Source organism: Tiliqua scincoides, chromosome 2 (genome assembly GCF_035046505.1).
Source record: "Tiliqua scincoides isolate rTilSci1 chromosome 2, rTilSci1.hap2, whole genome shotgun sequence".
Taxonomy (NCBI): domain Eukaryota; kingdom Metazoa; phylum Chordata; class Lepidosauria; order Squamata; family Scincidae; genus Tiliqua; species Tiliqua scincoides.
In genome coordinates this window covers 98,974,107-98,998,661 of record NC_089822.1, presented here as the reverse complement: position 1 = coordinate 98,998,661, position 24,555 = coordinate 98,974,107, and the positions used below count along the sequence as shown (strand labels likewise).

The following is a 24,555-nucleotide window of genomic DNA, read 5'->3' as shown; positions in this document are numbered from 1 at the left end:
CTAATGTAAATGTGGTGATCCCATTTTATCTTCCCTGAGCATTATGGTTATGAGGATTTGAACTTGGGTCTCCTAGTTTATGGCACTTGCTGCTTGTGGTTACAATGACAGAGTAACTTCTCAGATTTTTTTTCTCCCCTTAGTCACCAAAGTTTTGACTGCAGAGTATATATTTGTTAAAACAAAGCTGGAACCCAAATCAGGTTTCTGATGGGTCAGCTGTTTTGAGTTGGTGCCTTCTGAAATGAGAAACTATGTTTCTGGTAATGTGGAGCATGGCCTTGAAGTGTGTAAACTCATTGAGCAGCAATAATGTTTTCTTTTTCAGAGAAACAAGAAGTAGTTGTACTTTTATTGACTAAAAGGATTTTTCTATTGTGTGTTCAGTTTTTCTGATGGAGTTTTTTTAAGTGAAAAGCTAGCAGCCATAACTGTCAAGGCAGTTGAAGCCTCACCATGATTCATTTCGCAAGTGAACAAGATCACTTGGTGCTTGATGACTTGCAGCAAATATGTAAATGCGTATGCATACAATGTATGTAAATGTGGCTATATTGAAAGTCAAATGCCTGAGATGCTGAATGGCAGCATCTGGGGTATTTGGTTGCTTTGTTGATTCAGATATGTGAGTCACCACTTGACACTTCAGGTAAGGAAGGTGCATGTGAGAACCAGGCTTTTCTGTTTTTCCATGTCTTTGACAGAATATTGCCTATCTGCCACTGGGTCATTGCACCCTAATCATTCCTACCTTCTCTGAGCCTAGGTAGCAAGGAGAAGCACCTGTTCAGCTGAATGAACTAGATTGGAATTAAGTCTTGTTCAGGTCAATCACAGCTATGGTGACTGCTGTCCTTCTGCTGTGCCCATATAGATGACCAAACTCTCCAGCATTTAGGGTAGCATCATTGTTTGTATTCGTTAACCAAGGAATCTTTAACCTTGCATCGGGTGCAAATATGTAGGTAAAATGATCATCATATCAACTATGTCTTATCCATCCAAATACCTCTATTGGCAGAAAAATAAGAAATCTCCAAGTGATGAATCACAAGGACATGCAAGGATTTTTATTTTCATGTCTTCTTTCCTAGGAATTGGTTAGACTTCTCCACAAAGCTCTTGAGGCAGCCCAGCAAGAGAAGCGAGAGTCCTGCAGGTACCTGACTACCGAAAAAGAGAAAGATAGACTAGAACTGGTGCGGCACAATGTGAGACAGATAGCTGAGCTGAACAAGCAGGTGGAGGCACTGATGGTGGAGAGGAAGGAGCTGGAGCAGAGCCTTGCTTCTAAGGAGGAGCACATCAAGGAACTGAAGGCACATGTGCAGCTCTTGATGGAGAAGAACCAGGCCAAGCAGCAAGTGGTCTTGAAGCTGACAGAGCAAATGGCCAGAAACATGCCTGATTTTATTGGGGAAGCAGACGCCATTGCCACAGAGACTTTGTACAGGCAGCAGGAAGAGATTGAACATTTGAAGGTACTTGGAAGAAGGGGCACTAATGGGCTCAGATATGCAATGGAGTGCATTAGGAGGTGGCAATTCTGATCTCCATCTTAGCCTATAGTTCTATGCTTTCCTTTTCCCCACAGCCATCCTGTGTATGCCAAGATCCTTTTAAAAAACCAAATCAGAATGTAATATTAAGCAGAGATTTCAGCTTCCTGAAAATCACAGATGGGTAGCCAATTCCTAACCCGTGCTAGAATGGGGAGGCTGGCCAGCCTGCCCTATATCCAATGCAGGGTTGGAGCCAGTTGCAGCTCAGCCCAGGGTAAGGGAAATTCATTTCCCCTTACCCTGAGTAATGCCACCCAGTTCCAGTAGGGCTACTCGGTTCTGTGCCACCTAAAGAGGTGGTGCAGATCCAAGCAGCCCAGTGCTGTTCTGGGCTGCCCAGAACCAGGGTTAGGATTCAGCACAAGTGCTGGATCCTGGCTCCGCCCACCCCAAAACATCTTCTTCCTAGACCCCCGCACTGGCCTGGCTCGGTCCTCCAGTCCTGTCCTCCAGTCCAAAGGCGCTGGAGACGGCCTCCCGACTCCTGAGGCTGCGCACAGACGGGCAGCGCAAAGGACTTGGGCTGGCCCAACGGCGTCTCTGGATTGCACCTTTAGTTCTTAAAAAGCAAGTTTTCTAGCCTTTAATACTCTGGATATACAGTTTGAGTCTCATTATTCTTGAGGATTCCGTTCCAAGAACTCATGTGGATGGCAAAAAACTAAAGCAAATCAATTAAAAAAGCAAAGTCTCTTTGCTGATTTTAAAACAGCCTTGCTGACCTTTTGTAATACATACAGAGGCAATCTGTCTCTCTCCAGACGCTTAGGCTTCACTAGGAGGTAGCAATCCCTCCCTTCACCAGGAGCCCCATCCCAAGGGGGGGGGGAAGAATGGGTGGTCATCACTGCCATTTAGCCTTCTTTTGCGTGCTCATGTGTGGGTAGTGAAACTTGGTAATTCCATGGTTAGGAACAATGTTTCTGTGCCCTCAGTTACTTCTTATGCTAACTAACAAAACTAGAATGTACTGTGCAAAATTTAAAAAATTGCACAATTCTGCAAAATAAGATATGCGAACTCACTCGGCTCTGCATTACTCATACAAAATGTACAATCACCTTTTCTTGCTATGAAATTTGGATTGCTGGGCTGCCACATTTTACTTTTTTGTTGTTGTTGTTGTTAGCACAGTATATTCACAACCCTGGTCCAAGGTTGTGTATTGGGGGGGGGGGGGGAAGCCCAGCTGGCACTGTGTAACTTGTATGAGGAAAGGAGGAAGCTCCTGCAGGCTCTTCCTCAATTCTCAGTCCCATCCCTAGCTTTTGAAGCTTGAAGCTGTACTGTTTCCATCTTCTCAAGCTGCTGGAGCAAGAAAAAATATTGTCTATCCTATCTGTCCTTGAGCACTGAGAGGAGGAGCTATCACAACTTTTCAAATAAGTACACAAAAGCTGAGAGTTCCACTTGCCCACGTGCCTAAGCTTATCTACGTTAGTCATATCTGCCCTAAATGTGTAAAAATCCCAACATTGATGAAACTTCCTTTTCTGGTTGCCTGGAGGCAATTCTTGGGCCTAGTTCTCATGAACAGTGAACTTGTGTTTAGGCTGTACTTCTTCAGACTGCAGGTGAGGTGTCTTGTAACTGAATGTTTCTCCATCTGTTTTCCTGCCCAGGAAAAAGAAAAAACTGCCTTATCAAGGAAAGTGTTCTAGTGTAGCCATCTTCCTGACATATTCTTTTTCTGCACAAAGTGGTTCTCCCCATCCTCCAGAGAAGCATTCAATCACATGAGCCTCGCTTGTGCTCTAAAGTAGTACAATTTGCACACAAGATTACCATCTCATTGAAAACTCATTTCAATTCATTGTCGCCACTGAATGTAAGAACAGCCCCACAGGATCAGGCTATAGGCCCACCTAGTCCAGCTTCGTGTATCTCACAGTGAGATATCTGCTTCCTATATCTCTCATATCCCACAAAATGCCCCAGGGAGCACACAAGACAACAAGAGACCTGCATCCTGGTGTCTTCCCTTGCATCTGGCAGTCTGACATAGCCCATTTCTAAAATCAGGAGGTTGCATATAAACATCATGACTTGTAATCAATTATGAATTTTTCCTCCAGAAATTTGTCCAATTCCCATTTAAAGGCATCTAGGCCCGAAATCATCACCACATTCTGTGGCAAGGAGTTCCACAGACCAATTACACGTTGAATAAAAAAATATTTTCTTTTGTCTGTCCTAACTCTCCCAACACTCAATTTTAGTGGATGTCCCCTAAAGACCAACTAATGGCTCTGTACAGACCTGAATTGGCTCCCTTCTGAATTTGCAGGGAGTTTCTTTTTAGTTTCCCCTTCTGTCTTCATCCCATTGCTTGAGTTATCCAAAACTAAGCTTCTCCCACCAAGACTCTAAAGAGCATCTGTGCTCTTTTCTTCCCCCATTGCCCAAAACTTACTTCCACTCGCACATGCGAACATCCCACTGTAAGCCATTGTTCTTATCTGTGTGACTGTAATGTTTTTTTTTCAGTCTACAGAAGAGCAAGGAGAACTTTGTTGCATTTTTTTTTTAACAATGCCCTTGGCCTGCTTGGGCAGCCATTAAAAAGTTTTGTTGCAGTTTCTGTCTGTTCTTGTGTGTACCCCACCTTGTAGCTTAACTGCACTCGGGGAGATAAAGTGCACAGTTCTTGGGGCAGACTTGCCCTGTGGTAGGTGCCGCCACTTCTTATAACAGCTAGTCCTCCAGCTAAGGGGAGCTGAAAGCCTGTGGACTAACTTCCCAGCCCTGTAAACCCTGAGTCCCCCAGACTCCAGTGAGGCTTGTCTCAAGCCTCTGGTTTGCTTTGGCAGTTTAACAGACATCCCAATCCTAATCTGCCCTGGAGCAGGCAGGCTGACTGGCCTGTGCTGCATTCAGAGCAGGGCTGGGCTAGGTTTCAGCATTCCCCTTACCCCATGTTGCTGGACAGCTGCCCCTATTGGGCTGCTTGGATCTGTGCCACCTAAAGAGATGGCTTAGATCTGAGCAGCCTGGTATAAGGCTGGGCTGCCTGGGAGGGGGTTAGGATCCAGTGTGTGCTCCAGATCCTGTCACCCACGGGCCCTCCTTGCCCCAGAACACCCCTAAAATGCCCTCTCCCTTGTCCTCCCCAAACCCCCATGCTGGCGGCCTTCTGCCAGCACAAACATACCTCCAGCCGGTGTGGATCCAGTGCCAGGAGGCTGGCACGTGTCTTCACACCTGCCTACCTAACTCCTGAGTTGTTGCGGAAGCACTTTACGGCACATTCGTGACACTCATAGGCCAGCGCAGGGGACTGGTGCTGGCCTAACCCAAGGTTAGGATTGCGCTCTTAGTTAAGAGAATGAATGCAATACTTAAACAATACTGTATAACTAAGCTCCTAAACTTATGCATTCTTAACCCCCACCTGAATATTCTAATTCCTGAGCATAGGCTAAGGATCGCTCTTCCACCTGTCACATCAGTAGTATTACGAACAGATGTCCGTGATAGAATAGAAAAAGAGCCATAGCAAGAAATCCCATTCCTGCTATAGCAACAGGCTTTTATACCTTGAAGGTATAAAAATACATTGACCAACCAGAGGCTCAGGCCAGCCAAAGCTTCTGGAAGATGACCTCACTGGCTGATGCAATTCCAGGCAATCATGTTCATCCCCTTCCAACTGGAGAATCACAGCTCTATCTAGTCAACCTAATTGGAGATTTTGGTACCAAGCATGAAGGTCACTTACCATGCCTCTGAGCTCAGCCATTGCAGCCAGGACTAATAAGATACTGCACACTGATGCGTAACAACTCAACTTTCTCACAGCAGCTTCAAAATGGCTTTGGGCCTACAAAAATGGAGTCAGGCCTAACCAGTGATTTTTACCATGTTCATCACAAGGTTCTTAAAAAAGGGGAGGGGGAAGAGAGAGAGCCAACCCTGACTCTTTCTTTCTCTGGGGCCCCTTTTGCCGCATCTGTCATCAACAACAAAACAAAACAATTTCAAAATGGTTGCCTTGGCAGCTTGTTTTAAATGTCTTCTCGTATTTTTGCCAGGATGATCTAGATGCATACAAGACTCAGAACCAATTTCTGAATTCTGAAATCCACCAGGTTACTAAAATTTGGAGTACAGTGGCCAAAAGGGAGAAGACCCTTCTAATGAAGGTAAGAAGCCAAGTTGCCTGCTTAGAGGTCCAGCATCTGGGTTTGGACTCCACTCTGTACTTTATTCCACTTTTCAGATATAAGGGACAATTTATTTCTGTTTCATTTGCCCTCTTTTTTCTTATTTCCATACATCAGCTGGATGGGGAGTGAGGTCATGATCATAGCCATGCTTTTGACATAAACATGTAGTTTAGAGCTTTGATTATTGATCAGTCAAATATGCATGCGGAGCCTTTTGCACCTATGGCCACCCACCCAAAGGTCAGGAGAATGTGAACTGGAGTAACCCTCTTCCTTTGGTGAATGTGTGGGTTTGCAAGTGAGAATAGGGCTTCTGTGAATGTGTTCCCAATATTCCATCCCAGTCTCCCAGCCTTCTCTCATGTGTTAGAGTGACAAGGAACCAAGAACTAATATGAGTTTATGCAAATAGAAGTGGTCTTGATTTATCCCAGAATGGCTGGGATCACCAGTGGCAAGAAATGACTTTAGACTCTGACCCAAAGTATGTCCTATATGTGAATGGCTGGCTACCTCATTCCTGCAGGGAACTTATACAGGCTGCCTGCTTTGACTTGCATGTGTGTACTTTTGATGGGAAAGAAAGAATGGTCCCCTGTGCAGGCACAGAGTCATTACTGACCCTTGGTGTTGCTGCTTCTGTGACGCTTTCATAGACTATAAGTGGTGTGGTTTGCCATTGCCTTCCCCTATGGAAGAAGAACTTTTGATGGGAAGACTGTACCTAATGGCCAAGCTTTTATTCTGAGAGTAGTGCTCTGTTTGATCTTACAGTGTGCCTGCCTGCAAGCTCATAACTGCCAGATTGAGAGCAAGTATCTGATGGTTCTGCGAAAGCTGCAAAGCCTCCCAGATTTGGCCAGTGACCATGTGGAAATGGTGAAGGAGCTCGTACAGGAGGCACTTCAGTGGGATGTGAAAGAAGAAGCTATGATTCCTGTTCAGCTCAGGCCAATCAAGTAATGGCGTGTGTGTGTGTGTGCATAACAGAATGAGATGGTGTGGATGGGCGTGGCTGTTGTATTTGCTCTTTCCAGTTACATAAGAATGCTGGCCAGAACATACCTTCAGGGAATAAGATAAAAACAAGACTTTCCTCTTGCTTCTGGTCTGAACCAGGGGTGACCAATCTGTGGCTCAGATGGCACAAGTAGCTCAGTCACACTGGGTTTTATGACACTCCTGTCTGTATTGGTGCAGGAGGACCCATAGGCTTCCTATAGCACAGAGTAAGGCCTGTACTTGGGCCTACTTCTCCTGTGCTATGTTTCTGCGTGCTGCATGGCCATTAATTGGGCAATACACTTAAAAAAGAAGTAGGTATAAAAAGAGTCAGATAGCAGTTTCCATCTTATATTGGGCCTTTTCCGTTCTCGCATGTGGCAGGGAATGGCTTTTTTAAAATGGTGACTCTCACATCACCATTTCTAAAAGAAAATATGCTCTTTTATTTCCTGTTCACATACAAATTTAGACTGGTTTAAAAATCAATTAAAACTCATATAATTACTGTAATCAACTAAGATTTTTCCTTTTTCATTAATGAAGTGCCAGCCTGAGCTATTTGACTTGAAAACTATATAGAACCTCTGTGTCCAGGGACAGTATACCTCTGAATAATGGAGAAGGGCATCGCCTTTATGTCCTTCTTGGACATAAAGACACCAAAGATCCAAAGTGGACCCAAAGACACCTGTCTGATCATTGGTGGAAGCAGAATACTGGACTAGACCAATCTTGGTCTGGTCTGTCAAGTAAATTCTCACTGTCTGCAAGCTTTAATACGTAGATCAGTTTTACTTGATTTAATTAGTGGGAGCTAATTTTAATTAGTGGAACTCCACATCAAGGCCATACTTGCTCATACTTGAAGCTGTTTGATGACATTGTACTGTTGTGATTGGGAATGGAAAAAAATTGTAAAGGTGGAGGCTCCTTCTGAGGAGTGGTAGTTTGTGTGTGTTAAACTGTAAGTCATCTCGCTATTCCTTCAGTATGTCAAAAAGACATCTACAGTACTTTGAAGTTTGAATGACAGATTTAATTAAAATTAAGTAAAATAGTTTAATAGGAAGATTGTTAGCTAAAGTTTATAATCGGTAGGCAGATGCTAATAATCTGATCCTTTCCCCATGTTTTCATTGTTCAGTCAATACGACTACTATGGATTTATGACAGTTCCTGACTATGAAGCTGAAGATTGGAAGCTTCTGGCAAAAATCCAGGCCCTGGAGATAAAATCCAGTAACCTTCTGAACCATGAAGCCCTGGAAAAACCTCTCTCTGACCGATGGAATAATCTTGGAGAACTGAGTCCCACTTCAGAGCTAAAAAACCTATTGCGCTGTGGTGTCCCAGTAGAAAACCGCCAAAGAGTATGGAGGTGGCTTGTGAACTATCGGCTACAACATATCCGCTCTGCTGGCCACTATCAGAACTTGCTCAAAAAGTGTGAAGTGACTGAGCACCCAGCATCCCGGCAGATTGAGCTGGATCTGCCTCGCACCCTGACCAACAATAGACACTTTGCATCCCCTACGTCTCAGCTGATTCCCAAACTCCGAAGGATTTTGCTTGCGTTCTCCTGGCAAAATCCCACTATTGGCTATTGCCAGGGGTTGAATAGGTAAGGGGATTCTAGCTTATTGTTTCCATTCTTCACCCTCCTATCAAATCAACCCAATTCAGCCATCATTATTTTACCCATTCACTGAGAGACTCCAATTTAGTGTAAAAGTCTAAAAATTTTGTGATCTAAGAAAACAAAATGCACTCATGGAAGAAATGCTGTATGCAACCAGGGATTTCTGGCTGTTCAGCATTTTCCTCTGGGTTTTTTTTTGAGGGTAGGGGTGGTGGTGGTTGCAATTCATGGTTGTAAGAATCAATCTGTTTGAATACTTGCTTTGTTTGCTTACAGTACTATCTTGTCCATTGTAGGTTAGCAGCCATTGCCTTGTTAGTCTTAGAGGAGGAAGAAAGTGCTTTCTGGTGCCTGGTTCATATTGTCGAGAATCTAATGCCTCCAGATTACTACAGCAACACACTAATAGGATCACAGGTAAGTCTATGGCACTCTCCACTAGGCTTAGGAATAGTATAGAAATAAATGAGGAAATAATGGATTTGTTTCTTTAAGAATTTATAATAATAATTACACGGGCCCACAAAAAAACTAAAAGTCGTGTTTTAGTTGCCATGGCTGTTTGAATGAATTTAGGATATTTTTAGGGTGCTAAATCAAAAAATGGCATCAGTTTTTGCCCAGTTGTCTCTAATTTGGGGGGCATGGTATAGCCACTTTATATGCTGCTTCAGGCACCTTCCTCATGAGATGAAGGCTGCAATCCTAACCAACTTTCCAGCACTTTCATAAAGGCAATGCAACTCCAAGATAAGGGAACAAACACTGCCTTACCTTGAGGAGGCCTCTATGACTGCCCCCTGATTGCAGGATGCAGCACATGCCCCACTGGCATAGCTATGCCAGTGCTGGAAAGTTGGTTAGGATTGCGCCTGAAGTGACCTTCCTCATGAGGAAGCTGCTTGAATCAGCATATAAAGTGGCTATGCTGTACCCCCCCCAAACTATAGCCAATTAGGTGAAACAGCTGCCATTTTTTGATTCAGCCAAATACACCCAAGAATACATTTAACTTTTACAACAACAAAATGTCTGTAGGCCTGTGTATCTGTGCTTTTGAAGAAGGAAAAACAAAACATTTTCACACTGATTTTTCCAGAAAAACAGTCTTACATTCTGAGAGAATGGGGAAGTGTGACATGATAGGGTCTGAAGGGTCCTGTGGTACTGTCAACCACATTTGTTGAGGAATTGCAGTTTAAAGATAATTTAGGAAATACTTCAAGATAACTTTTTTCCTGTGAATGGTGATTTGGTATTGTCTGAAACCTTCAAGAGGCGTAGAGCCTATTGGTTTACTTTTTGGACTCCAATACAAAAAGGACTTATATGAATTTTGCCAATCACAATGCATGTCTGTTGGGCTTGGTTCCTATGAAATCAACAGAGGGAGAGAAGGAAAAGAAAGAGGCTGCTGATTGCAGAGAAAATGGCAGCATTGGAGTCCTCTAGTTGCTCAGTAAGTAAGCCTAACTTTGAGAAGGGGGTATTTTTTGTCAGGGAGTATTGCTTGACTTGCTCTAACCTGTTGCTGTTTAGAGGTTTCCTTGCTGAGCTGACTCATCTCTTTGCAGTTTGCTCTTTCTGGCCAGAGCTTTATGGGGCCTATAGATAGAATATCCTTTTGACTTCCTGCAGGCTTATAATCCATAAATGCAGCACCATCAATTTTGAATGATGCATTTGTGCTTCAGTGCTGGGTTTTTCCTTCAGTAAACATGGAAGTAGCGATCAGGAAAGGGCTGTTTTGCCACTACTACTATTTCTTTGATTATGGGGAAACCCAGCCACTGAAATGCACTTGCACCACTTACATTTGACAGTGCCATGTGCGTGTTTGTGGCTAAAACTCAAATGGCTGCACCACTCATTGGCTGGAAATGAGGAGAAAGAGGCAGAGGAACCTCTGCTCCCTGGCAACTTAGGTGGGCACATGGAAGAAGGGGTTGGTTGGGCTGGCCTGCTCCTCTCTCCTTTCCTTACATACGACACATAAATGGTAACCCTGTTGCTGAGTGGCAAATGGAGAGAGAGGCTGTGAAGAAATCTGACCCTGCCTACTTTTGCCTTTGCACCCCTATTTGTTTGCCCATGTTTTGTAGCTCTGCACCCTGCCCTTTTGTACATGGAGAGCAGGATTATACCTTAGACTCCTGAGAGTCTGACTGGGGCTTTGAGGTGATCACATTACTTTGAGTGTGTTAATAAAAAGCAAAAGGGTTTTTTTGTTTGAGGTTTTTCAAAAATGTGTGTTGGCAACCTTCAGTCTCGAAAGACTATGGTATCGCGCTCTGAAAGGTGGTTCTGGAACAGCGTCTAGTGTGGCTGAAAAGGCCAATCCGGGAGTGACAATCCCTTCCACACTGGGAGCAAGTGCAGTCTGTCCCTGGTCTGTCTCCCTGGCTATGGGCCTTCCTTCTTTGCCTCTTAGCCTCAGACTGTTGGCCAAGTGTCTCTTCAAACTGGGAAAGGCCATGCTGCCCAGCCTGCCTCCACGCAGGCCGCTCAGAGGCCAGGGTTTCCTACTTATTGAGGTCCACTCCTAAGGCTTTCAGATCCCTCTTGCAGAAGTCCTTGTATCGCAGCTGTGGTCTACCTGTAGGGCGCTTTCCTTATACGAGGTCTCCATAGAGGAGATCCTTTGGGATCCGGCCTTCATCCATTCTCACGACATGACCGAACCAACGCAGGCGTCTCTGTTTCAAAAATACAGAAAAGAAAAAAACATATAACTCTTCCTTCCATAGCCCCACTATCCTCATTGCTTATTCTATGGACTTACAGAAATGAATGCTGATTAGAATTTTTGTGGCCTCATTCTCTTTCCTTCTGCTCTTATGTACAGTCCCCCAAAGAGATTGGGGAGAGAGAGAACATTCCACAAGGAGTAAATTAATTTGGTTTCAAAGGTTTTTAAAATGTTTTTCTAGTGCTCTACAATTTTTGTCACTTAAAGGCCCTGATCCAGCTAAAGTTAGTTAACCCACAGCAACTCTTTATGCTTTTTTCATTTGTATTGTGAAACAAGCCATCAATAAACCAACAGTGATAGTAACAGTAGCCATGGATAATGTTACATGTGATGCTTTGTCTTGGCTAACAAAGCTGGCTCAGTTGAGGTCTTAGTTGATGAGACTTTTTAAATGTTGCATGAATAATTGAGTAAATGTTGAGACAAAAGGAGGATGAACGGATGTTCTGTCATGCATGTCTCCTAAAAGTTGAAATATTCTGGGTTTCAGTTCCTTAAAATTTTCTATTTGGGAACAAGCAATATGCTGTTGAGAGAACTTGTTTAAATTTTCTGATTTGGTAGGGAGATATTGTGAAAATTCTATGATAATAGAGTGAACACTGCCTCATCTCTTATTTGTGATCAGGTGTATACTGTGAGCTTATGCATTCCCCCACCCCACTTCCTTGTGCATTTCATTATCTCCCCTCCCCTTTCCAGTTTTGGAGCTAATTATGGTTAGCATTACATTTGCACCAGCACTTTCATAAACCATACTGCATGTCAAAACTCAGTTTGGCACCATCAGAAACAAGTCTGCAAATGATGGTTTAGCCTAAGTTCACTGGTGCAGGCATCATGGCAACTAGTTGAGACATCCTTTCTGAGGCTTGTCTGTATTTTGATGTTGCTCTCTATTTTAGCTTCTTAAAGTTTTCTCTTTTTAACCAGTCTGAATTTCAAGGAGTTCGTGTGTGTTCGATATTATAATGCCTTGTTTCTTTCTCCATTTCAAATCCATATTTAAGTTCAGTTGATTTCAGTGTGCTTAAATACCATCTACTAAAGTCAATGGGACAAAAATGCATAACTTAAACTGTACTGCACCATTTGTGTCTTTGATTCTCTTGCATGCAGCATCAGTTGATTCATTGTTAAATATTTGAAATTATTTTAAATAAGAAGTTATATTTTGAAACAGTACCTAGTACCTTAAATCAAAAGGTTGACTTTTTTCAACTTATCCTTCTTGCGCTGGCCTCCAGGAGTGTGGGGAGCCCTGCAGAGCCCCCTACAGGGCTTTCTGCGCCTCAAAACAATGAGAAAATGCGATTGTGACCCACTTCCAGTTTCATGTGTTTTGAGGCACAGGGGGCTCTGCGGGGCTCCCTGCACCTGCCCAGAAGGGAGGTGATAGGAAGGGATAAGTTGACAAAAAGCTCCTTGGTAGATGGTAGTAGCTCGATTCTAGGGATCCTGTTGCTACCTTCCCCGCCTCTTAAAGGGGTCATGACCCACCAGTTTGAAAACCACTGCAGTATACACAATTACCTGGGAGTAAGTTTCATTAGACTAAGCGGGACTTACTTTTGAGTAATTGTATATAGCATTGAGCCGTTAATTAGGATATATGAATTCATTCATTCCTATGATTTGGGGTACCCTGAAAACATGTTGATAAACAGCCTTTCTTTAAGTATGGTTATTGTTTGTCATTTATTGATTTGCTGAATTCAGGTTGATCAAAGAGTCTTCAAAGACTTTTTGTCGGAGAAGCTTCCTAGGCTGACGGCTCACTTGGAGCAGCACCAAATTGACCTTGGACTCATGACCTTCAATTGGTTCCTGGTTGTATTTGTAGACAGTCTTGTCAGTGACATCCTCTTCAGGGTTTGGGACGCCTTTCTCTATGAAGGGACAAAGGTAGGAGAATCCTTCCCATCCATTTCTAAAATTCCATCTGTCTCTTATTGTGTCCATCTCCAGGTCAGATGTGATTCAACAGCATTCTTTAATGCAGGGGTTCCCAGAGTGTGCATTGCAATGCCTTTGGGTGTTGTGGTACACTCCCAGGGTCGCCATGGGAAGTTCCCAGTGACCCCTCCTAACTGTTCTCTCAGGCACTTCCATCTTGAATCTCACAAGATCTCATGAGATTTAGGTGTTGCCATCTTGGATCTCATGAGCTTTCATAAGATCCAAGATGGTGATGCCTACTGAGCTGGTAAAAAGGGTCTGCAGCAGGCTCCATAACCCAGGTAAGTTTGGGAATCGCTACCTTAGGCTTCTGGGCCTCTCACTGGGTTCTATTTTTAAACTTTAAACATGGTGGGGAGGTATGCTGCTGCTTCCTGGGGGATGCGGAGAGCCCGTTGACCCCTTTGCAAGCCATCCTGTGCCCCAAAGTGCAGTTTTTCCCCCTGATGCCAGTGCCACTGTCGCTGTCACCCTGTCCCTTAAGGGGGCAGTGACAGAGCTTCCCGGTCTAGGGTGTTGCAACGCCCCAGTTTGGAAACCTCTGGTTATAAGAACTTGAATGCATCTCTCCTGTAACCCTCAGCCAAGTGTTTGTTTGTCCCAGGTGCTATTTCGTTATGCTCTGGCAATCTTTAAATACAATGAAGAAGCAATCTTGAAGATCCAGGACAGCCTGGAAATTTACCAGTACCTTCGATTTTTCACCAAAACCATCTGCGATGGGAGGTAAGGAAGATACCTGGGGCTCAGGATTTGGGGTGAAGAGACTATGGTGGTTTGGCTCCTTTCAAACTTGGGAGAAGTTGGAGCTAAGAGCAAGAGCTATGAATAGGAATTGGGAATGAAGTGCCACCGTGTTACATTGGGAGAGAGTGTTAATTGGGTGGCAAAGGTTTGTACCATGTACTGAACTCACATGTTTGAAGTATACTCTCACCCAGACATTGTACTTATGTGAGAAAGCACCATAGGAAGTGGCTCCCACATGACTAGGGTTGTGAGAGAAGAGGGTCTTGGGCAGCAATGTAAGTGAGAGCAGGAGACTTTCCCTTCCCTTGAGGGAAACCACATGATTGTTCCTCAAGAGTGCTTTGTCTGCTACTGCATTCATTATATATGCTATGTGATTATTATTATTCAGTGAAGTGGGCCTCTGTGTATATGCTAAAGGCACAACTCTCCACTTAAAACAAGATTTACAAATATGGGGGAATATGAATTATATATTTTAGGAGAGAACAACCCCAACAGATTAAAATGCTAATTTTTCCCCTCTTGTTTAATCTTGACTATATCTGAGATCAGGCCTTTGAGCTTATCATCTGACTATATATATTGCAATATATCTTGCATGCATCTTGGACATGGGTGTGTTACTGTGGCTTTCTAAATATTCCAGGGAACCCTCAGAAGCTTATTGGCCTGGATGGTGGGGGAGCTTTCCATAAACTGATCCGTGGTAGCGCACAAGCTTCCCTGAAAGATGCTTTGTCCAGCACTGCTGGTCTTCCCCTACAGTGCACATGCTCAGAGGATTGCTGGGTGTGGTCTAAGGCACACTCTCAGTCCATGCAGGGCAACAGTCTCACAGACCTGCCTAGTGTCCCTGGCAACTGAGTGTATGTTCTATCATACTTTAGAATGCACTGCAGTGGATGAATGGGGGTTCCTTGGCAGGAAAAGCAGATACTGAAAAGTCTTGATTGCTCATCAAAAGCAAAAGGAGTGATGGAACAGGGCATTTGGCTGTCTGGCAGCACAGGAAAGACCTCCTTCCTTGTGGCTACCTCCTCTAGATGGTGGAGAGAACAAAGCAGTGCTTTGATAGATAATCTTGATGGTTGTGTGGGTTCTTGAAATACTCTGCTCCTGGGTAATGTAAGGGTTTAGAGGTTAAAACTGGGACTTAGAATTGAGTCTGGAATCTTACTAGCAGCCAGTCCAGATGATAAGGTATCAGAGTTATATGCCCTGGAATTACATTTGCCTGGCTCCACATGCTTAATGTCCTCCCCCACTTTGCAGGAAGCTGATGAACATTGCCTTCAATGACATGAATCCATTTCCTATGAGGCTATTACAAAATCGGCGTGGAGTGCACAGATTGAAGCTGGAGGCTGAGCTGAGAGAACTAGAGCAGATAAAAGCCCAGTACTTGAAGGAACAGTCAGAACATGCATCCAGTCACCTGAACGGAGTTGTGAGTGAGGATGAAGAAGATGTGTAGCTCCTACCATCTCCTCCTTGCTGGCCTTCAGACATCCCCCATCTTCTCTTTGGAAACAAAAAGATGGCCACTGATTGTATAGTGCAGAACATGGCACTTACGAGTAATGAGTGGAGACGCACTGGGTTGCTTTCAGTAGGATATGGTATAAGAAACTGTGGGATATGGTAGATGTCTTGTGTTCACTACAGTCCTTTCTGAATTTAGCATGTGATGCAATATTTTCTGGATGTTGGAGCAGATATTTCATGGTACAGTGTCTTTCTGGATCAACTTAAATCAACAGTTCCCAATTTTAACTGCCACGACCCACCTTGTCCTCCAAGGTGGGTCACGATGCTCCTGGGGGCGTTCAGAGGCTTCTTCTGGGTCATGCCACTTTTTTCAGTGCTGCTACTGGCCATTCTGAGGCCCAAGGAAGCCAGTGGAGGGGGTCACCAGTCCAGCACGATCCGGAAGATGCCTGCGGGGATGGCTTGTGCATGCAGAATGGCTCTGATTTGGAGCCATTTGGACACAAGAGTTGGTGGGAGGGGCCCAGCCTGCAACCCACCTAGTGTGGCTTGCAACCCACACTTTGGAAAAGGTTGCCTTAGATACTGTTGTCAGTTTTAGTTCAGAGGTCTGTTTGCCCCACAGCCATTATTCTCTTTCCTTGTCCTTTATGGTTTCCAATATCTGTTTCACAAAAGGAGAACACTGGCTGGTAACTGAGGCTGATAGGAATTAGATGCTTGTATAACAGACTAATGAAGCAGCGGTTCTAATGATGCATTGTTAAATTCTTCTCTCGTGTTCTTCTGGTTTCCTAGTGAGGACTAGCAGTGTGTGCATGTGCACAGGCATACGTGATTGGATGAACTTGTACATCAGTTAAGGGTGGATTTGCATGCATCATTAGCACATTAAAGTAAGTGTGTGTAATATAACACTATAAGTCCATGAGTTCTCTTACCCCATCATTCACGTATGTGGTGTCATTTTGCAGAAAGGTGCTCACCTGAAGATGTAATTTACGGTAACTATATATGGGGTGCCACACTAGCAAAAAGCTGCCAAAACATGGAATTCCTTGGGTGTGTTTGGAAGCAGAGTGAAAAATGAGTGTACGCAGTACCTTCTGTTGATGGGTTAATGATGAAAGGTTGTTCATAGCACGAGAGGATGCTCCTCTGGAGCACTGTTCAAGAGCTGGGTAGGCAAAAGCTTTCTTTCTGATGTTGGTTCTGCATCCTGACTTATTTGATATGTAGAAGAAGCGTTTGGTTTAACCATGTCACCTACAGGCACAACATCAGCCTCTCTCGCTGGCAGGCAGTATGAAGCCTCTGGATGGGCCAGATCTGTATAATTGGTGAATCCTGGCCTTGCCTGGTTAACAGAGCAATCCCTTCAGCCTGCTGCTTCTTGGGTCTTACCTCAAGTCTCCAGTTCTAGCTACTGATCTTGGGAACCCTGAAGAGAAGAACATGCACTTCATATGTGAAGTGAAGTGCGCTTCACTTTTCTGGATGTGACGACACATACTAATTCCACAAGCCCAGCCCAGCACGTATTGCTGTGGTGTTACTTTGGACTTTCTGTCTGTGCTACAGTTCCATAGCTTGGTATGTCTTAGCTGAGTGATTGATTGTCCTGAGTTCTTGCTGATCTCAGTCTTCATAGGCTGCAGGTCAAGACCCTGCAGCAGTCCTGGCAAGTTCCTTATATTTTCACTCACTAGTCATTTTTTTCCATATTCTTATTTATAAACTGAATTAGTGTGTCTACATTCCATGGCAATATAATTGTATCTTATCCACAACCAAAGCCTATATACTCATAATGTTTGTTGTTATTTACACCCCCCCCCCTCAATTTTGAATGCACTGACTTTCTATATTTATTACTGCTTTAACTTGAAATGGGATTCCAAAATGGTTCCTTCTGTTTCAGGGAGACTAGTTTTTATTTTAAATTTTTTTTCCAGTCTGTTACATGCTGATTTTTGTCCTTAAAGGCTGGAAAAACTGGAATGTCATAGAGCCAAATATGCAGGCTGCTGATTGGTACTATATTCTGTCTTCAAAAACAAGTCAGACTAGATCAAGGCTGTTCTCATGTTAACACCGAAAATTTTTTTTTTGTCAGTGATACAGTCTTAAGGAGCTGCCTCCTACAGACCTTTTGTCCATCTGACTCAGCTTTGCCTTCTCACGCTAGCAGCTGCTGTTCAACATCTCATGCAGAGGCCCCTCCCAGTCATACTTCCCAAAAGCATTTTAACTGTAGTCACTAACCTGTGACTTTTGGTGCATACAAAGTATATGCTTTACCAGTGAGCTGTGCTTGGGTCTCTGTCCCTTACATTTGCTTGAAGCAGCGATTTTCAGCCACTGTGCCATGAATGGAGCACAGGTGTGCTGTGGAAGTTTGAAGGAGGGTCATTTATTAGTAGGGCCATTGGGGGAGGCAGGCCCCCCACTGCCAGTGCACAGTCCTTGTCAATTGTCAAAAAAACTGATGGTGTGCCTTGATGATTTTAGTGCCTTGTTGGTGTGCTATGAGATGAAAAAGGTTCAAAATCATTGCTTAAGAGTTAACTTTCATGGTGGCTAAGGAACCTTTGGTGTATTTAAAAAAAACACACAACCAGAAACATTCCACAAATGTTTAAAAGAAGATTTGGGTCGTTACCTGGCTGACTTGTTCAGGAAATTCTGTAACAGCACTGGCTAAAGAACAACTTACTCTAGACATGCATCTGTTTTAAAGTGTGCGGGATTTGTCTTAATAATGTAACATTTCCAGAAGCTCTCGTCATTTGCACTGACTTGTCTGATTTTTGTCTGTTTCGTATAGCTGCCTCCACTTTTTATGTTGCTTGTCGAAGTCATTTAAGCAAATCAGTAGTTCTTCACTTTGAAGTCTATGCTGATACTTGTAAATTCCAAAAGGGGAGGACAAAATAAAGAAAAATGGCGGACTGTTAGTCTTTGGTGAGCTGCATTTGCTGGTGCTTGTTCTGCACTTTTTTCCTGTATTGCACTCTACCTATTTGCTATGTAAACTGCTCTATAAACTTTTTTGTTGGAAAGTGGTATATAAATATTTTATAATAAAATGAGAATATGGTCTGAAAACTAATTCAGTAAATCAAAACTGTTTTATTCCACTGCATTCCTTGCATATCCCAATATTTGTCTATGAAAGGGGCTGCTTCAAACATGCATGTGGTGCTGGCAGGTTACCAGGAATCTTGAGCCAGAGGCTTGCATTTGACTCCATTCATAGTATCCCCACTCTTCCTCTCCTGATTGGTACTGAGGATTTAGGGGTTGGTCTGTCCAGGTGAGTGTGAGCCATCTGTCAGTTCCCGACATGACCAAACTCGGACACCACCCTTACATTTATGTACTGGACATGATCAGCAGCTAAGTATGTGAACTGATGCCACTGAGAAGCATTTGTCTGATATGATAGGAGATGAAATGAAACTTTCCTCTGTACCACTGAATCTGCGAGGACCCATTTGCATATATTGCCATCTCTTGATGATACTGTCATAGAGTGATTAACATGCATGTCTGAATGTATTCCAAGTTTACATTTGCTACTGATTGATCTTTACTAGTCGACTACTTTGAAGAGTCTATTTTTCAACTCAATCTACTTTTCTCTTTACATTTTAAACTTTTTAAGGTGGTGGTTGGCCCAGTTCGCTCTGTGCATGCTCCCAAGTGTTTTCATGCTGGTCAGAGGGCTTCCACAAGTTCTTATTCTGAGAACAGCGGCCCAAGTTTGTCAGAAACGTCTTTCAAATGTTTGCTAAACTTTATGAGCTGCTTGTGGGCTGGAACTGAAGCTGTTGTGACAAAGGGGCCTCTGAACATAAACATGGCCATGCTGCATTGTGTCAAGGGTCCACCTGGAATTCTGTTTCCAGCAGCAGCCAGCCAGATGTCCCTGAAAGTTCATAGCCAGGCATGAACATGATTGTCTCCAGCACTTGGTTTTGAGAGCTGAGTAACAGCTATGTGTCTAATCCTTTTGAAAGTCACTTAAGCTAATAGCTGTCACCATATCCTGTGGGAGTGAACCTAGCAAGTTAATTAAACGCTGTGTGAAGTATTTCCTCTTTTGAGTTCTTGGAGCCAATCGGCTTCATTGCATGACCCTCACTTTCGGCATTGTGAAACAAGGATAATTTTTTTTTCCTGTGTGAATGTACAAGTTTTGATGTGCAAGCAGAAACTCCCTTCGCGGCCCTTGTCATACTAGTCCTTGGTTCAACCTATGTTGCTCCTAACATTTTCCTCTGTATACCATTTCTTGAAGTTCTTCAGAGACTTTCATGGTCACTTTGTGACTAAAAAATTGAAGTAACTTTGATCAATACTGGTGGCTCTATCTTTGGTCAAACTGACTAGAGCAGTGGTTCTCACACATTTAGTGTCGGGACCCACTTTTTAGAAAAAGAATCTTGTCGCGACCCATCAGAAGTGATGTCATGACCAGAAGTGACATCAACAAGCAGGGAAATTTTTAACAAACCTAGGCTGCAATCCTACCTACACTTACCCAGTAGTAAGTCCTATTTACTATCATTGTTAAAAGTATATACATAGTAGTCTGTTAAAAGTACAGGTCTGTAACATTTCCCCAAATGCAGTCACATGCTATGGTAGCATCAAGTCTAATATATTAAAAATAAAATATTGAAATGTATGGGGACCCACCTGAAATTGGCTTGCGACCCACCTAGTAGCTCCCAACTCACAGTTTGAGAAACACTGGACTAGAGAACATATTAACTTTTGCAAACATCAGTGTACAGGCCCCTGGTGTAATAAGAATGACAAAGTGCATTTACCCTCTCCGTGCTTGTGTTTGCTTTTCGTGAATATTCAATCTTCATTATTGTTTATAGTTATACCTGTATTCTTAAATTTAAGTAACATAATTTCTGCTGTGGACCTCAAGGCTGAATGCTGGGCTGGCCCATCCATGAGCCCAACTGAAGAAGTCGCCTCAGGCAGCAGATCTGGGGGGGGGAGCGTCCATCTCTGTCTACTTGCCGCCACTGCTTCTCCTTCCATTCCCTGAATTGAAAAGGAAGAGGAGGACCAAGAGGAAGATAAAATGCGAAGGGGAAGAGAGTATTGAGCTAGAATGTTCATGTGGGAAGAGCAGAAGCTGGCACATCATGAGGTAAGGGGGTGTCTGTCATTTGGCATGCTGCCTCAGGCATCAGGAGGTCTTGGGTTGGTCCTGATTGCATGCTTCTCCATACCAACAACAACCACATCTCTCCACAGAAATAACTTGGATGAGATGGGTTCTAGCCTCTTCTTAACATGCTAGGATTTTTTCCGTGGGGGGTGTACTATTTTTCTCTTTGTATGTAGATACATGATTTAAGCTCCTCCTTGTCTTCAGTCAGAATGGTACAGTCCAAGCCTCCTCTGGAAGAGCTAGACCTGAGGGGTGTCATGTGGCAACAAAATCAGGGCTTCTTTAGTTGTAGTGTGTTTCCTGTGAAGCTTGTAGAGTCTTGCCTAGCTAATTTTTTGGAACTTTTTAGGCAGTCGGTGAAAATGGTGTTTTCCATTTTCCATTACAGCAGGAAGCGTTTTTAATCATCTGGGGGCCCTATAGTTGACAGCCACTAATATATCCGGGGTGTGTGGGTTTCATGTTTATGCTTATCTGGCTTGCTGCTTTGCTGTTTCCCTGGAATGCTTTTTTTAAAAGTGCCTGGATGTTTCTTTGCTGCCAAGGAAACCCATAAGCCAATATATATGTAATATAAAACACTAGACTGTAACGTAAGCTCATGTTATCAGCCTAACTTGGATACAGCCAAAAGACCCTTCACTTTCAGACCATTCCTTTCATAGAGGTGAGGGAGCAAAAGAAAAATGCATTTCACTTATGTAAAGAAAATAGATAATGAAAACCCTTGGTTTAGCTTAGACTTGTAACTTGTAGGATCTCTCTCTTGGGGAGGGGGACATCTGGACGAAAACTTCAAGGCAAGAGAAGATCCTGATACAGATCACCAAACCTTTCTCCCCATCAGGAGAGGCATTGCTAGTTGGGCTCATTTCTCCCTAGTCACCTAGTATGCCTGCAATAATGATCTCTGAACCACCTACTGTGGTGTTGCCTCCCTCCCCACCAAATCCCTCCTCAAAGCCCAGCTTTCTCAGGGCCATCATTTGCTTAACCTCATCTCCAAACTGTTAGTTTTAGCACTGTCAATGATGGAATTGTAAAGTCCTGGGAGCAAGGACCTCCAGTTTTACTGTAGGCATGTGCTATAAAGCACCGTATACAGTATTGCAATGGGGTTGTATGAATAAGCTAATATTAACTATTATCTATATGTGCTGCCTATATCTTGGTATTGTTTCTGTGTTGTTTTTGTGTGTGATGGCCCCATTCTCATGCTTATTCCCATTGGTGTGCCTTGAACTGTGGCTTAGGACTTCTGTCATCATTCACTCAACATTTTAAATAGCCTAGGTATTGCCCATGTATTCCTCTAGCCTTTCCTCTATAATAGGCAGAGCTGAAGGGCTTGGCTGCTTACTTGTCAGGTACTGCAGTGACTTCTAGTGGTTGGCATCTGCAACTGCAGGCTATACTAGGCAAGCAAGTGACCTAAGGATATAAGCTGAATTGGTCCACTGCATTCAGGCAGTGCAATGCTTCCTGAGATCCCCAAAGCAGAGCATGATGCCAACAACTCTTGCCATTGTTTGTTCCCTGCAGCAACTGGACTCTCAGAGGAACAGTGTTCGTAGACTTAATGGAGCTGCATCTATTTTTCCTTTTGATCTAACAAATAAGGTTAACAGTTGCAGGAAATACCACACGCTGTGCATCTAAGTTTTAGATGACCTGCCATTCTACCTCCTTATAGTTGATGGTTACAAAGGAGGTGAATAGTTAAAATTATTGTGTGGGCTACATCTTGTGGAATGTTTTATTATCAATATTTTTCCTCTAACTGGTGTAGTGGTCAGTGAATAAATTGACCAGTCTCCAACACAGCACATGGATGAGAGGCCAAGACACATTCCTTAGACAGTCACCTCACAAATGCCTACAGCTGGGGGGGTGGTACTTACACCTCCATCCTCTTTTATATATAAATCTAGACATATGGGGGAACCTGGAAGTCCATTCCGCTATCAAGCATATTATATGAGAAAGCTCATCTGAAAAAAGAGTAGTGTTCTATCTCAACTAAGTTAAAGGCAATGACAATCTTGTTCCCTTTGATCAACTGCACATTAAGTATAATTTGGGTATCTCTAAAAGACATTCAGCATGTTGTCTTGCTGCCCTCTGTCTTTGTTCCTGATGCTTTCAGGGTGTCAGGGTACTACCTCAGTAGCTCAATAGGAAAAAAAAGCAATACATCAGGATGCAAGAGATGAGGGATCAGTTCCCATCTCGAGCAGAGACAGCTGAATGTATATTTATCTATAACCTACTTTTTTATGATTGAAAATTTAAAGGAGTTCAGAATTAAAATCAACATAAAACATTAAATGCACATGTGTCTTCCACAAGGTGGAGTCTTCCTTTTTGTGTTTAAAAGGATTTCTGGTAGCTGGATTGAGAAAGAGACAGTGCTGGGCCAAGCAGATCAGTAGTCAGCCTTGATAAAAGTTCACTTGTTCCTGTTCTTAAAATTTCAAATCAGGAATACATATCACTCAAGCCTTGCAGCTCTGTGAGCCATTAAATCTGTCTCATTAGATTTTAGGTTCAGATTTACAGGTAGCAGAATCTGGGTTTTCTTGGTGCAGAATTTGAATCACTTTTGTGCAGAATCTTTATCACTTGACTGTGGAGTACCCACCACCTAGAATATTCCTTGGAACCTTTTGCAACATGTTAGGACTCCAGGACAGCCACTCAAAAGAAGCTTGGCAGATGGCAGTGGAAGCTTCTAGAAAGTGTTTCCTGGAGGCAGAATGCTTGCAAAATCACAGCTCAGGATGATGGTGAGTACACATGACTCATGGGGCGTGGTGCTTATGCAGCCTATGCGGAATGTTATCTTTCTGCAAGGTCTGATGGTGATAAAGACTTTCTCTTTATCGTGTGTGCTCGTGTGTGTGTGTGTGTGTGTGTGTGTGTGTGAGAGAGAGAGAGAGAGAGAGAGAGTATTGGAAGAAATGCCAAACATTTTTGCCAAAATGCCAACTTATTTTGAAAGATTCCTCTTTCCTCCAAGATTTGTTTTTATTATTTGGTTGTCAGGACTCTGTTGTGCTGAAAAGGGCCTGCAACATAATAAGATGAGGATTTAAGATGGTGAAATACTGCTCTCAGTATTTAGAAGGAAGTGAATTAGAGCTATCCTGCTTGGACATCCACATCACCATGGATGGTCCAAAATATTTTGCCACCTCAAGCAGCTATACTGTGTCGTCTGAGAGACTGGTCCACAGATCCCTCACAAAGTTCACAACTGTTCCCAGAGACACACACCCTGTCCTCTAGCTTCTGGATTAAACTTTCAGGCATGCCTTCACCACATATTTTTTTGGTACCACTTTTGCTATCCTGGTGTCCCTCAAAGAATGCTGGGAACTGTAGATTGGGAGGTGTTAGAATTTTTATCCGAGATCTGAAGATCATCTCACAATTCCAAGGTTCCCTAGGAAGAAGGTGGGATGACAAAGTAATTTAAGTGTGTAGTGGAGACAGGAGTGCCATTGGGAGCTAAGTAAGACACTGATGCCCATGCTTGACTGGGAGGTGCATGGCCACACCATGCTTATCTTAGAAGAAGCAATGGTGAGCAGTGTGTTGTAGTTATGGAGCAGACATTAGTATAGCAGGAAACAAGAACAGGAAACATTGTAGGAAATATTCCTGAGCTATCTCTTAATATTTTGTTGACTTTCGCAGGGAGGAGTAAATAATCACTTCTGACCGTTGATAGCAAAGTGATAGCTACTGAAATGATCAGACTCTGGCTTATAACATCCTTTGCTGTTAAAATTTGCAACCAAAGTTAATCATTCACACTTGACACTGTACGCTGTCACTTGGGAATAACTGCACACAAACAGAACATGCCACTAGTCCATGTTAAGCCTGGTACCAAAGACTGGTCTAATGAAATGTGTTCATTGGACTTTGAAGCTACTGATTTTGCAGTCCTAAATGTTCAGAGGTTTGGTGTCCTCCCCGCCCCAGCAAGGAATTAGGTCAGCCATTTTCAACCACTGTGCCACAGG

At 43.3% G+C, this 24,555-nt stretch overlaps 1 protein-coding gene across 1 annotated transcript in view; it reads left to right on the top strand.

Annotated features, from left to right (window-relative positions):
• The window catches only part of TBC1D2 (TBC1 domain family member 2), a 36,548-nt gene extending 18,129 nt beyond the window's left edge, over window positions 1-18,419 (top strand). Inside the window, exons 7-14 of the mRNA XM_066613993.1 lie at window positions 1,095-1,481; window positions 5,594-5,704; window positions 6,503-6,687; window positions 7,878-8,354; window positions 8,669-8,789; window positions 12,844-13,029; window positions 13,688-13,809; window positions 15,109-18,419. Coding sequence (XP_066470090.1) covers window positions 1,095-1,481; window positions 5,594-5,704; window positions 6,503-6,687; window positions 7,878-8,354; window positions 8,669-8,789; window positions 12,844-13,029; window positions 13,688-13,809; window positions 15,109-15,310 — 1,791 coding nt within the window. The 3' untranslated portion in view covers window positions 15,311-18,419. The remainder of the gene's footprint in view (window positions 1-1,094; window positions 1,482-5,593; window positions 5,705-6,502; window positions 6,688-7,877; window positions 8,355-8,668; window positions 8,790-12,843; window positions 13,030-13,687; window positions 13,810-15,108) is intronic.
• The last annotated feature ends 6,136 nt before the right edge of the window (window positions 18,420-24,555 follow it).